The sequence below is a fragment of the Panthera pardus genome, unplaced genomic scaffold (genome assembly GCF_024362965.1).
Source record: "Panthera pardus isolate Hobbes unplaced genomic scaffold, ASM2436296v1 HiC_scaffold_7, whole genome shotgun sequence".
NCBI lineage: Eukaryota > Metazoa > Chordata > Mammalia > Carnivora > Felidae > Panthera > Panthera pardus.
Genome location: NW_026527002.1, coordinates 78,794,899 through 78,808,794, shown reverse-complemented (window position 1 = coordinate 78,808,794; position 13,896 = coordinate 78,794,899). Strand labels below are relative to the sequence as shown.

Below are 13,896 nucleotides of genomic sequence, written 5' to 3'. Positions count from 1 at the left end.
GGCCTGGCCTCGGCGTAGCCCGGCCCCCGCCCCCCACGGCCCTCCCGCCGGAGCGAGGTGCCACGCGCGCGCGCGCACACACACACACACACACACACACACATACACACGGGCACACACACGGGCACACATACGCACAGACACACGCACACACACTCGGTTCCTCCGGCGCGCACGCACGCAGCGCCCCTGGCAGACCAGCGCCGCGGCCGCCTCCCCGGACGCCCGGACGCCGGAGGGCCCCGACCCCGGCGCGGCTCATGCGCCCGCGCCCATCCCGCAGCTCCGCGAGGCCCGCGGGACCCCTCCCGCCGCCGCCGCCGCCGCCGCCGCGTCCGCCGCCCCCGGAGGAGCGGGCTGGCCGACCGCCGCCGCGCCGTCCCCGGGCCGCCCCCGAGGCCGCTCCGCCGCGGGCCCTGCCGCCCTGGGGCCGCGCCCCGCTCCCGCGCCTCGGGGGCTGAGCCGAGCAAACTTCGCCGACCGGCCGACGCCCGGCGGGGACCCCGCCGCGTCCCTGCGCGCCCGGGTGGGCGCGGGGCGCTCGGACCTTCGGGCATCCGGCCGCCCCGCCCGCTGCACCTGCTCGGCCCCCTCCCCGCCTGCTGGGGACTCCGGAGACGCCGCCACTTCGCAAACTTTTCCACCACCCCCCCCCCCCCCCGAGGGGGGGGGGCGAAGAGGGCTGAAGGGGAAGGAGGTCCCGCGAGGCGCGCGCGCAGACCTGCGGGCTCCTAGCCGGGCGCCGCCGCCCGGGAGCCGGACCCGGAGGGGCGCGGGCTCCGGCGGCCGCCCTCCAGCCGCGCTCCGGCTCCCGCCCCTGCTTTTCCGGCGGGAGCGGGGGGCGGGGCGCGGAGGGCAGCGCGGCCCGCGCGGTGCCCAGCGGGGCCGCCGTGCATGGCCCTGCGCAGTGGGGCGGGCTGCTTCGGCCGGGTCTGGCGCAGGGTGTCGGGGCTCCCGGACGCCTGGCCCCGGCGCTCGAGCAGCCTCCTGTGCCTGTCCGCCTTCTCGCCCGAGCCCGGGCCCGCGCCGCCCCTGCCCCGCCAGCCGCCTCGCGGTGGCGGCGGCTGTGGCGGCCCCGGCGGAGGGGGGCCCCCCCAGCCTCCCCGCCCCCCGCCTCCCCGCCGCTGCTGCTGCTGCTGCTGCTGCTGCTGCTGCCGCCGCCGCTTACAACTTGGAGGCGGCGGCGGCGGCGGAGGAGGCGGCGGCGGCCGCCGGGCGCTGCAGTGGGACGCGCGCGGCTGCGAGCCTGCGGGACATGCCCCCCGCGCCGGCTCCTTGCTGGCGGCCATGAAGAGGCAGAACGTGCGGACTCTGTCCCTCATCGTCTGCACCTTCACCTACCTGCTGGTGGGCGCCGCCGTCTTCGACGCCCTCGAGTCGGACCACGAGATGCGCGAGGAGGAGAAACTCAAAGCCGAGGAGATCCGGATCAAGGGGAAGTACAACATCAGCGCCGAGGACTACCGGCAGCTGGAGCTGGTGATCCTGCAGTCGGAGCCGCACCGCGCCGGCGTCCAGTGGAAATTCGCCGGCTCCTTCTACTTTGCCATCACGGTCATCACCACCATAGGTAAGGGCCGGGCGCGCCGCCGCCGGGCTCCCCGCGCCCCGGGAGGAGTCCGGGGAGGCGGCTGAGCGCGCGGCGCAGGGCTGGGTGCGGGGCGCCGAGGGTTAAACGCAGCCTCGTCGCCGGGGCCCCTCCCGCCGCGCCCCCTCCTCTCTCGGGAGCCCCCGCCTCTCCTGCGCCTCCGCGCCTCGCCCCTCGTGGACCCCACCCGGGGCTCCGCTCCGCGCCGCCGTCTGGGCCGGGCGTGCGAGCCCCGAGCGAGCGTGCCGGAGCCGGGAGGGCGGAGGCGCCACTTTTGCGAAGAGAGTGGAGCGCTAAGAATAATCCCGTAGCAGACACCCACCCACCCACCGCCCCGGCGCGGGCTGGGCTGCGCGGGGTTCCAAGCCTTACACTTACTACCTCTCCGGGACTCGGAGACGGCTGGCCTGGCTCCGCCGCGCGGAGAGGGACTCGGGCGGCGGGGGACCCTCGCCAGCCTCCAGCCTTCTCTGAGCCCGGAGTCCAGCTTTCCTCCCTCGGGGCTCCTCCTCGAATTCTGGAGCCCGGTCGTGCCAGGTACCCGGAGGAGAGAGAGAGTTTGCTCTCTGGTGATTGGGGTGGGGGTGGCAACCGGGTGAAGTGCTCTAAGAGGGCAGTGGAGGGTGGGGGGCAGGGCCAGGACCTGTCCTCCGGCCCCCCCGCCCCCACCGGCTGTGATAGTGGGTGAGGCAGGTCTGCGGAGTCCCCAGAAACTGGGGAGGTTCAGCCCTGGTCTGGGGAAGAGAGGCCAATGGGTACACCCTGGGGACTCCTGTGGGTCCCTCTCCCAATGGTGCTAGCCAGAGAGCAAAGTCCCTAGTGGGTGCCCAGGGCAGGGCCCTGGCTGAGATCACGTGGCACTTGGAGACCCTTGGGAACCGGAGCGGGTCGCTTCAACCCAGCGGACACGGCAGTAGGTAGGGTGGTGTCTCTGTGGTTTGCAACTTGTCCCCGCGCGGCACCCTGCCTCTGCCCAGCCATCTCCTTGGACCTGTCAGGGCCGCTGTGTTGGCTCGGGTGGCCTCTTTTCTGTGTCTGCCCAGCCCCCTGTGCCCCCTCGCCGTGAGAAGAGGTCCCCTCCTGCCCACCCTTGTCTCCTCCGTCCGCCCTGACTCCTCCGGACCTCCTCCTCTAATTTCCCCCTTGGTATTTTTCTTTGTCTGGAAAGCTCTGTATGCTGAAAAAGCAGGATTTCTCAGTGCCATATGCAACAGGATGTACCAGCACAGGACGGCCTGTCTCTGCTTCTTGGTTGAGAAGACTTTGTAGAGAGTCATCTTGTTTGAAATGTTTAATTCATTGGTGCAGGTTTTTATGTCTTTGGGAGGAAAATGCTCTTCTGTTGTCTACGTAACTAGCTTTGCTCCCGCTTGGCCCGGCGGCCAAAACACAGGAAAGTCCTTCCTTCCCCACACCCCACTGTGCCTCCAGTGTCTGGAAGGGCCAGGCGGTCATTACCGTCATCTTTGTCGTTAAACTTCCAGCATGAGCTGTGGCGGTCACAGACACACATGGTGCCGGTCCTGGGGTACGGGGGCCTGTTTGCTGGAGAGCCCGAGAACAAGAAATGGGCCTCTGAGAACTGACTGCTCTGGGCGGGGAGGGGAACCCGTCATCCCCTCAGCATGCCTCCGATGATCTAGCCCCTGGCAGGTGAAATCTGCTAGCACACCGCGCCCAGGAGCGAAACGCGCACCTGAAACCCATCTGGTCGCGAGAGCTGAGCTCCAGCCTCGCGGAGTGGGTTGGAGTTAAAATCAAACCCTGAGATGCTCCCATTTACCTGAAAATAGAAAGAGGCTGGTAAAGTTCTCATCAAGGCGTGTTTGTTGACCCTGGCGGGTAGCTCCGAGCACATTCTAAGGAGAAACACGCCAAGGAACGTGTGGCCAGACCGAGGGTGTTCTTTGGCCCGGCACACGGGTGGGCCTCCAGTCTGTCCAGGACCAGGGGGGCACCTGCTGGCTGTTGGTTTTCCTCACTTCTTTCGTCGAGTTTTCAACCCCAGTTTCTGGAAAGGAAGGTTGGGGCACAGACGCAAGGACAAGGAAGAAAACGTTGCCCTAACTCAGCCGCCCTGACGCTGAACTTGGAGCCCAGCGATCTGCCTTGCATCTCGAGTCTGGCCATCCTGGCAGACCACAGCGGGGTCGTGTCTCTTCTCCCGACCTCAGTTTCCCCACCTGCAGGAGGAGCCTGACACAGGACTGATCTGCCCGGTTGGACCTGAGGGCGGGCAGGCGCCCAGCTGCCTGCGGCTACCTCAGCATAGCGCAAAGCACTCACTCTGTAGGTGTGAATTCACGGTGTTTGACACGGGCTGAGCCCGTGCTGTCTGCCCTGGGAAGCTGTTTAGCCCAAGAGCTCAAATTTACAGGAAACAAAGCACCTTTCTAGTTAATTCTGTTTGTTTTCTTCTTCTTCTTCTTTTTTTAATATAAATGCAAATTAAGGTCCTCCTAGGCCTAGAACAAAAAGCAGCCCCGAGCCGGGCCCTCTGAGGCACCGTCTCCTATTGGACGGTGATATTAATGGGTCAGGTGAATCTTCACGGGTGTTCTTATTTTTAATCTAACCTTGAGCGATTTCTCGAGCGGACTTCAACTTTGAGCTCCAGCCCACGAGGCGGGCGGGAACCTCGTGGCGCTCGTGGTCCGTAGGCGAACGGCGCTTCTCGGGTTCAGTTACTAGCTCCCTCCGTGAGGTGGATTTTAAAAGCAATGCGGTTACCATTTTGCATTGGCTCCGTGGCCCCATGACAGGTTGTGAGGGGCTGGGCCGTGAACCTCGCCCAGCCCTCGGGGCGGGGGACTCGGGCCCGGGCACCGCGGACAGAGGAGGGCAGCACAGGTCCAGCGGGCCCGGAAGGGCACGCCCAATGCCGCCCTCCACCGCTTCTCCTCTCTCTTTTTTGATGTTTGCGCCACCTGCCATCTGAAGCTGCCTGCGGGATGGGGCGGTGTTGACTTCCGAGAGGCCCGTGTGGAAGGTGGGAGCCCTGTATCCATGTCCCGTTGTGCTCGGCTGCTTAGCAGGATGGTGGGAAGCCTCTGCCTGGCAGGGCCAGGGCCTCACTTGAATTTCCTGCTTGGGGCAGAGGCCTAAGGGACCCCCACTCTCCCAGCAGGTCTGTAGGCTTCCTGTAGGAGGCACTGCGCCCCACAGTCAGTGCCGGTCTGACAGCAGAGGGGGCATCTCCTGGACACTTCTGTTTTGAATCTGACGTCTGTGATCTAAGTTGTCACCACCTCTAGGATCATCAGAGAGGAAGAAACAGTGCTTAGAATTCAGATCTCCTCTGCGGGGTCCAGGAGGCCCATTTAAAAACCGGTCTGTGTAGGGGAAGGAGGGAGGGAAGGAGACACAGGTTTTCTGTTTTGGCTGCAGTTTGGAGGGGCGGTGTCTCTCTGGGCCCTTTGGGCTCCTCTGAAGCCGGGGTGGCTGCCCCGGGAGCTGAGGTGACAGGCCTGGGAGCCACGGTCTGCTGGCTGGGGGTGGGGCACACCCTGAGAGTTTTGGGGCCCCTGTGCGTTCCTTGCTCCAGGCCCCCTGCCGGCTTGAAGGCGGAGCGCCGAGGGGCATCTCCCCTTCCTCATTCACGCACAGAGCCTGAGTGGAGTTTTCACAAAGTGGAAAGCGTTTTCTGCGTTCTTCTGGCACTCTTGGGTGTAGTTTTCAATACACAGTTTACACTCTTGCTGTGCGCCTGCCCCTGCCTGGTCTGCGTGGCCTCTGAGACTCTGGGGACAGTCTAGATGACAAGATAAGGCCTGGCCTTGAGGGGGGGCGAGGCGGAGCTGGAAACCCAAACGGTTGGTTGAGCTTCAGTGTGAGGCACAGGGACAGTGAAACTCCCTTAACCCGTTCAGTGCCGCGGGTGCAGACGGCCCAGGGGTGCGTTCCTCGGTTGGCCCTTTGCATCCTTCTGGCAGGTTCTCACCCTCCAGGGAGGCTTGGCCTTCCCCTCGGCCACTCACGGCCTCCCTGAGCTGTGCCCCTGCCCCCTGTGCCTCCCTTGGTGCCAGTGAGGTTGATATCATCTGTCCCGCCCCAGGCAGACTGTCTGTCCATCCCGCCCCCGCGGGCATCTTGTGAAGGATCACAGGGTGGAAACAGGCCCGGGGGGACCCAGCAGGCTGGTGCCGGAGGGAGCGTGGTGCTTTCACACAACTGCGCTCGCTTCTCCCACGAGACCGGTGGGAGCATCACCCCACCTGATGGATGGGGAAACCGAGGCATGATGAGGCAGCCCACGCGGAGGCCGAGGGCTGTGAGCTCCAACTGTGGCTTTGTCCCAGGAGCCGAGGATGGGCCTGTGGAACATTCCATCCACGTCTTCTGCTTCTCCCTTTCACTCCGCTGTTCAGGAGACCTGCTTAGCGAGGGTCAGGTGAAGGGCCGGCTCACCCAGCATGCGGGGCCTGGACAGGAGGCGTCTCCCTGCTACTTTCCGGTGTGGCCGCTGGCGGTGTGCAGGAGGCGGGCGGGAGTGCGTGGCTGGCTCCTCCTCCCCGGGCCCCGCCTGGACCCCGCGGCGCTCGAGGTAGCATCGGCCCTCCAGTAAACACTGCCTGTGGGTGTCGTGGAGGAAGCCGAGAAGTGAGGTTCCTTCTGACCCTGGGTGACGTGAGAGAGATAGCTTTCCTGAAGGGCATGGGGACACCTAGCCTGGTGCTCTGAGGCGGGGGCAGGTATCAGACGGCATCCACCGTCCCGACACCCGTCGCCGCTGCCTCCTCTTTCCCGGGTCACCTCACTAGCCAAGTCCAGGAGGGTCAGAGCAGCAGCAGGAGGCGAAGCGGCCCTCTGTGCATCTGGCCTCCACGCGCACCTGTGTCCACGCCTCCAGTCGCCGGTCCATCCCCGGGTCCCCCAGGCGTCTTGCGTTCGCACCGCCCCCCATCCCTTTGCGCTCCCTCCCAGGGTGCTCCAGGCACCTGTTTGTTTGTGTTGTGTATCCGTGCGTGATTGAAACCAGCCTTCTCTACAGCCACTCACTCCCCCTCTCACTCGTTCGCTCGTTGACTCCTCTGAACGGTCACTCAGCCCTCCATGTACCGTGTTCACTCCTCCAGCGCTGGGGTTGTACCCGTCTCCGTCCCTGTGCTGGGTGGGAGTGCCCAGGGCCCCGGGTAGCCTCTCAGTAAGTGCTGATGCCCCGATGTGGGGGGACCCGAGGTGTCCCAGCCACATCACATTCCTGAAAAGCGGTCGGCCAATCCCAGGCACTTTTGCTTTTTAGAAATGTTGACTGAAGTACGACGTTCACACGGAAAAGCGCGTGTAAGCAGAAGTATATCGTTCAGTGGTTCCTGTGACCAAACCACACCCTTGTAGGCCCCACTCAAATCAAGAAACATTGTTACCGGCACCCCAGAACCTCCCTCCGCTGGTCAGCTTCTTGAATGTCCCTACTGACAGGGAGCTCATTCCCTTGCATGCAAGGTGGTAGGGTGTGTTTATATGCACGATGTAGGTATTGTGTGAGGTTCTGATCTGGTGGGGCCACCATGTGGAAAAGCGGTGTGTGCTTTGGGGGGGTCATTCTTTCAAAGGGGTGGCCAGTCTCTGTGGTGGTCACCTAAAGAGGGGACAGAAGGTCTGCATTTAGAAGTTGGAGACGGGGGGGGGGGGTGGGGGGCTCAGGTGCAGAAGAGAAGAGGGAGGGACTCAGCACCTGGATGTGTGGTGCCACCGCCGTAGGGGGGTGTGCTTGGGTAGTCCAGGGTGCGGCTGGCCCTGGAGCCAGGACGGGCAGGCCGCCAGCCCAGGGGGCCTGCCCCTGTGAGTTAGGGCACGGAGCAATGCTACTCTTGGTTTACACCAGCCTTGCCGGAGCACCAGGAAAACACCGTGGGAAACAAGTGTCCTGGACTCAGCAGAGCCCCAGGAATTTGGCGGCAAGGACCCAGGCGGGCTGGGCTGACAAAGGAGGGGCAGGCAGTCTGCGCCGTTAAGGGAGTCCCGCGGGCAGAGGAATTCTGGGATATGAGCATTCCAGTGAGGGTCTCCTCCCCCAGTGGAGCGTCCGCCTCCCTGCCAGCCTTGGGGAAGGGGGTTCTGGGGTTTATTTCACCAAGGGATTTCGTTTGAGGACTCCTTTTCCCGCCCATCCCGACTCTGGGATCTCTGCCTGTACAATAGCTAAGGGAGCCCAAGCTGTAGCTTGCGGTTCTCCAAAGGAAGGAGTGAGCGGAGCTCGGCTTGCCCCTGTCCTGTAACCGACTTTAGGAAATTGGAGATAGTCCTAGGCCCCCGAGTTTCTTCCAGTCGTACCTCCCTAAGCCTGGTTCTTCTCCGAGCAATTTCGGTCTGCGTGTGTGCTCTCTGAGTGCAGAATACCCCCTCCCCTCGTCTAGGTGCTGTGCTTCTGTTCATGCCCCCCCGGCTTGGTAAGCCAGCTTTTCTGGGCAGCCCCTCCCTGCGCTGACGTGTCTCGAGCTTCTAGTTCACGCAGACTTCTTTCGTCTGCTCCTGAGCAGCGGTTTCTCTGTCTTGCGTTGGTGTGAACCCAAGTACAGTCCCTGACGTGGATCTCTGAGGAAAAGAGTGGGATCGTGTGCTGTGGACCCAGAGAAGAGGGGATGGTTGACAGAAGAATTCGCAGTGGCAGGGGAAGGGGAGGAAATTCAGGAGTGGCCAGGAGTGTGTTGGGCCTGCGGGTCAGGGCACTGTGAGCAGCTGTCGGTGCTGGGGGTTCCCTGGCGGGTGCATCCTGGCCGTGGCCGCATCCCCACCCCACCTGCTCCCGCCTGGGCTTTTGGGGTCAGCCAGGCCTTGAGCAATGACAAAACCTGCCTGGGGAGCAGCCACTCGCAGGGGTGCTAGCTGAGTGGGGTGGGCGAGCCCTGCCCGGTCCTCACCCTCATCATGTGCCCAGCCTTAGAAGGAGCCAGTGGGTGGCCCCGGGTGAAGCGTGGGGTCAGACTAGAGGAGGCGGCCCTGTGGCCATGGTGCGGTGGTCGCGACGGGGACAGCTTTGGTGCGGCGGGGGATGCTGGGCCAGGTGTCCAGGGAGTGGGGGAGGTAGATCTGAGCCCTGCCCGTGGCCTCGGCCTTCCCGTCCAGGGGAAGCCACGTGCCTCCTCGGACTCGGCACAGAGGGGCTCGGGGAACAGGCGGAGCCCGGGGGCCTGTAGCCCCAGGCAGGACTGCCCCATGTCTGTCTGTCCCGGACGCCCAATCCCAGCTGTGACCCACCAGCCTCGCTTCCTTGTCTGTGAGATGGGGACCTAGAGCTTTGCGTGTGTGGCCGTGAACATTGAGCGCACGTCTGTGAAAGGCGTCCTCGGAGGCACCTGGGGCTTTTGGTTGTGATGATGATGGTCAGGCGGACGCCGGACTCCTGTGTGCGACGTGGGGGACTGGTCACGTGCCGCTACACCGCCCACCCTCTTGAGGGTCGTCTGGTCTGCACTGCGACTTGTGGGGCCCGTGGCCCGGACCCTCGTGAGGGGCTCCCGCCAGCTGCAGAAGGAGGCTCTCAGGGCGGGACGCCGGGCCCGGGTCTTTTGGGGCCACCGCGTACAAGCCCAGGTGCTCGATTTCCCCAGACGGTTCCCGCCGAGAAGATGCGGCTTCGGGGATGCCTGCCGCCATGACCCCCTTTGTGAAGGTGACACCCTGCCAGGCCCCCCAGCATCCCGTTCCCCGTAGGGCCAGAGGCAGAGCCTCGGACCAAAGCCCCAGCCGGTCCAGTGCCTGCCCGGGTCACAGTTCGTGCCGGCTTCCCTGGTCCAGCTGTGCCCTGCCCCTCCCCCGCTGTCCTTTCCCCGCCTGGGCCGGGGATGCGTGGCTGTGCCCCGGCCTGCTGTACCTCGCCGTCCTGGGGCGCCTCTCACCCGGTGCCCTAGTTTTGTGTCTGTGCCACAGCATCCCCTGCACCGGAGGCCCCAGGGCAGGGCTGGGCTCGGGCTCCCCGGACGGTGCTCAGGGCAGGCCCCCTAGACACCAAGTGCCACCTCTGGCCCCCAGAGGCAGGAGGACTTCGGGCTGGCTGCTTCAGGGGGCCATCTTCCCGCGTGGTTGTGCCTTGGGGCCCCGGGTGCGTGCCCGATGGAGGAGGCCCCTTTGGAACTCAAGCTGTTGGTTATAATGGGAGATGGCAGGTTAGGGGCCCGTCGTGCCAAATGGGGACCTTCCCGCTCCTGCGGCTTCAATGTGTGACGTTGGTCCCCAACCCACTACTGGTGACAGACCCATGTGAGTTAGTTGGGTGCCTGGCAGGAAGGGACACCCATCTGCGACACGGCCTTTGGCTTCACCGGCTGTGCCGGGTGTGTGGGGGGCACCCCGTTGGGGAAGGTGACAGGCCTCCCAGCAAGCATCATGAGGCCTTTGCCCGGGCCGAGGGCCACGGGGGTTCATATACGTGGCCGCTGCACCCCTGGCGCTGCCCGACCCTCCCCCCCCGGCCTCCTATCCTGGGGCCCCTCCTCTCCCTGCTTCCCTTCCTCCCTCTACCTCCCTCACACACGGCCCGGACTACCGCTTACCTGGCAGTTCCCACCGGAGACCTCGCACGCGCTGTTCCCTCCACCCAGCCTGGGCGCAAGATGCAGAGAAGGCGTTTGTTGACTGACTGTCAGCCAGAGGGTCAGGGGCCGGGAGCGTGAGCGTGTGATGTGTGTCTCCGGGTCCTGTCGACCGTTCCCTGGGGGTGCGGAGCGGGCACGTAGCTGGGACGCTGTGGGTTTCAGGGGTGGCTGCGGTCTTCCGGGGATGAGGGGCAGAGCCTGGGGGGCCGTCCACCCCCGGAGGCGGTCTGGGCTGTGCACTCACGCCCCGGGCCCCCGCCACCGTTCGTGCCCACGCACCTCCACCGCGGCTGCCCCTGCCCGCCGCTTGGAGCCCAGGAGGAGCTGGGTGAGGTGACTCTGCCCGGCGACTCGGGGCCTTGGTTGGGGGCTTGTGTGGTGCCTGCCAGCAGGGTTCCCACCTCTGCGGGCAAGAGACCGTGATTTCTTCCGAGCCACAGCGAGGATGCTGGTGTGAGCGCAGCAGAGAGCACGGGACCGCGTGGAGGGACCGCGCGGAGGGCCCCGGCCTGGGGCCTGGGGTGCGCTGGGTTCTAATCCTCCCCGGTGACCTCGGGCTAGGGCAGCGGTCTCCCCAGGGCCCACCCCTGACTTCGGGGTGGGATGCGTCTGCGCAGTGGGGGTCATCCTGTGCACGGCAGGACGTTGGGCAGCATCCCTGCCCTCCACTGACTTGTTGCCAGCGGCACCCCCTGAGTTGTGACACACAAAAACGTCCCCAGACATCGCCACGTGTCCCCTGAAGTGCAGAATGGCCCCTGGCCTGGTGACTTCTCTTCCCTGAAGCGCTTCCGCGGAACTGGAGAATAAGCCACCTTCTGGGCCACGGCAGGTGGGGGCCACGCCAGGTGGGGGCCACGCCGGGAGAGGCAGCCCAGTGGTGGGGTTTCTCAGGGGAGGTGACATCCGCGTCAGGATGTGGATGGGCAGGGGAGCTCAGGTGGGGCTGAGGTGAGCCTGCTTACAGAGGGTTCAGGTGAGCCACTTTGGGAGGTCTCCGGGGGGCCACTTTAGGGAGTCTCGGGGGGACCATTTTAGGGGGTCTCGGGGGGCCAATTTAGGGGGCCTCGGGGGCCAATTTAGGGGGCCTCGGGAGGGCCACTTTGGGGGGTATCGGGGGGGGCACTTTAGGGGGCCTCGGGGGTAGCCACTTTAGAGGGTCTCGAGGGGAGCCACTTCAGGGGGTCTTGGGGGGGCCACTTTAGGGGGTCTTGGGGGGGCCACTTTAGAGGGTCTCGGGGGGAGCCACTTTGGGGGGCCTCGGGGGGACCACTTTAGGGGGTCTCGGGGGGAGCCACTTTGGGGGGCCTCGGGGGGGCCACTTTAGGGGGTCTCGGGGGGGGGCCACGCAGGGGGGCAGGGTAAGCTCACTGGTGCTGGGAGGACCCCAGGTGGACCCTCGGCTTCCACCCCTTAAGCAGACACCCCGAGCACGCTGTGTTGGGGGAGCGTGGCCTCGGCTCCAGCCCTGCCCTGAGGCCCTGGGAATGGAGACAGCTCTGGGCTCCATGGTCTGCCAGGTGGTGTTGGGGCCTTTGTGTCTCTTGGAGTAAGTGTGAAAACGGGTGCTGGTGGTACAGGGCTGGCCTGGGCTTCGAGCCACGTATCTTGTCTGGGCCCCAGGAAAGGGCCAGGCCCCGGGATGCTGGGAGCGACTGGGGAGATGTCCCTGCCGGGTCTGGTTGTCATGAGGGGCCTCCCAGCGTGAGCGCCATTTCTGGGAGATAAACCCAGAGCGCTGGGGAACACTGGCGGTTGGCAGAATGGGTCTGTCACCTGTTAGGGACAGTGCTCAGGCCAGAGGGACCCAGGCACTGGCAGAGTGAATGCTGGTGTGTGCTCACATCACTGAGCAGAGAATGCAATGGCAGGAGAACATTTTATAAAGAGGGGAGAAAAGCCCCCACAACTCCCCTGTGGTTCTGTGGTCGTATCTGAAAATGACTTTAGCTTTTCCTGTTCACATGCTCATCATTTTGCCCACATTTGTGTACTGTTTTTATCACTTCATCAGAATGAGTGTGTTAGAAATTATGTTCAGCTGCCTGTAGCTGAAAACCCTTTCGGTGGTGCCTTGACCAAAAGCAGTTTCCTGTCTCTCTGTTTTGGAGTCTGGGATGAGCAGGTGGGCTTGCAGGCACTCCAGGATGCCTTCAGAGACTCTGGCTCCTGCTGTCATTCTCCTCTGCCATCTTAGTGTGGCTTTTGGCCTAAAGCCGGTGCCTCATGGCTCCAAGATGGCTGCATCAGCACCGGCATCACCTCCGGCATCCTCCTGGCAGCGAGAAGCAGAGGAACAAAAGAGAAAGGCGTGTGCCAGCTGGGCTTGCTCCTATCTGAAGAGCTTTTCCGGATGGCCCACCCACGGCCAGGACTGTGTCTCATGACCAACCCTAGCTGCGAGGGAGCTTGGAAAATGAGGCGTGCTGTTTCTCAGACCTAACTGGGGTTCTGATGGTGAGGAAGGAGCGGAGCTAGGTGTTGGTAGGCACCCATAGTGTCTGTAGGGGACGCCTAGCAGTTCAGAGCCCTTTTGTTTCTAAGTTTGCGTCCAGCACTGCCTTGTGTTTCTGCCGTCTTAAGGGAGATTTGTTTTCACGGCTCTAACTCCAGTAACAGAATGTCTTGTCATCTCTTGACTCCTCTATTCATGGCAATTTAACGTACCTTTTTTTATTTTCATTTTTCGCCAACTCTAGGCAGCGCTTTCGTGAACATCTGTGTGCGTGTGTAGCTTGGGTTGGGTTCTTCCCTAAGGGTTTTGGGTGACGGTGGGATTCCCAGGCCAGAGGGCGCGAGGGCACCGGTGATGGCGGGTAGTGTTCCCACCAACCACACAGGAGGGTGTGGGTCTCCTGGTGCCACCGCGGCTTCGGCAGCTCTCGGCAGTGGGGAAGACGTTTTTGAGGTCTTCGCCATCTCAGAACATTTTCTTAGCAATCTTTGTGTGGCCGGGACCTGGTCGTGCCGCGTCGGAAGGCTGGTGTCCCCAGGTGCAAAAAATCCACCGTCATCTCGGACACAGCTGGTCCAAGGGACTCCGTGGGTGCAGTTGTGGACCTGGGGCCCTTGACCTTCTGAACACCGTGGAGCCAGGCCTGGGAAGGGGAGCCCCTGGGCCCTGGTCTAGCTCCGGGGATGGGAAGTTTCGCCGGGTCCCTCTGGTCCTGCCGGTTGGCTTGGTCACTGGAACACCGAGCTGAGAAGCAGCCCCAGTGGGAAGAGTGCCCTCTGCGATGGATTAGTCGTGTCTGCCTTGGGGATAGAGTGGACAACGGTGGCGTGCGTCCTTGTCCACCCTGCACCAGTGAAAGGGAGAACTGCGGAGATGGAAGGCTTTTCCATCGCTGTGCCTGGAGTACCAGCACTCCATAGGTATTGCTTGTCCCTGGGCGGGGGGTGGGGGGGTTCCCGTTCTCTACCACCTTTGTAACCCTGTGAACTAGGTGGGGTCAAAGATTAGCCCTGTTATGTTGAGGCTCAGAGAGATCCAGTGACTTGCCTGAGGTCACACAGTGACAAAGGCAGATATGGCATCAGTGTTGAAACAAACAAAAGAGACAGAAGATCTCTCGGCGGCTTGTTTTAGTCATGCCGACCAGAGCTTCCCGGGGCAAGGTTAACCTCCCTTCTCTCGCCACAACAACGGAGTGATCATTCATGATTTCTCCATGGGGTTCTGGTTCCTGACACTCCATCTCAGCGAGTTGCATCCTGTCAGCAACCCTATCGGATGGATACTTTCGTGTATTCCCATTTTAAGCTGACGTG

General features: G+C 63.6%; 1 protein-coding gene across 1 annotated transcript in view; it reads left to right on the top strand.

Annotated features, from left to right (window-relative positions):
• Nucleotides 1–787: 787 nt before the first annotated feature.
• Nucleotides 788–13,896, top strand: part of KCNK9 (potassium two pore domain channel subfamily K member 9) — a 77,277-nt gene continuing 64,168 nt past the window's right edge. The window contains exon 1 of the mRNA XM_019459761.2: nt 788–1,570. Coding sequence (XP_019315306.2) covers nt 895–1,570 — 676 coding nt within the window. The 5' untranslated portion in view covers nt 788–894. The remainder of the gene's footprint in view (nt 1,571–13,896) is intronic.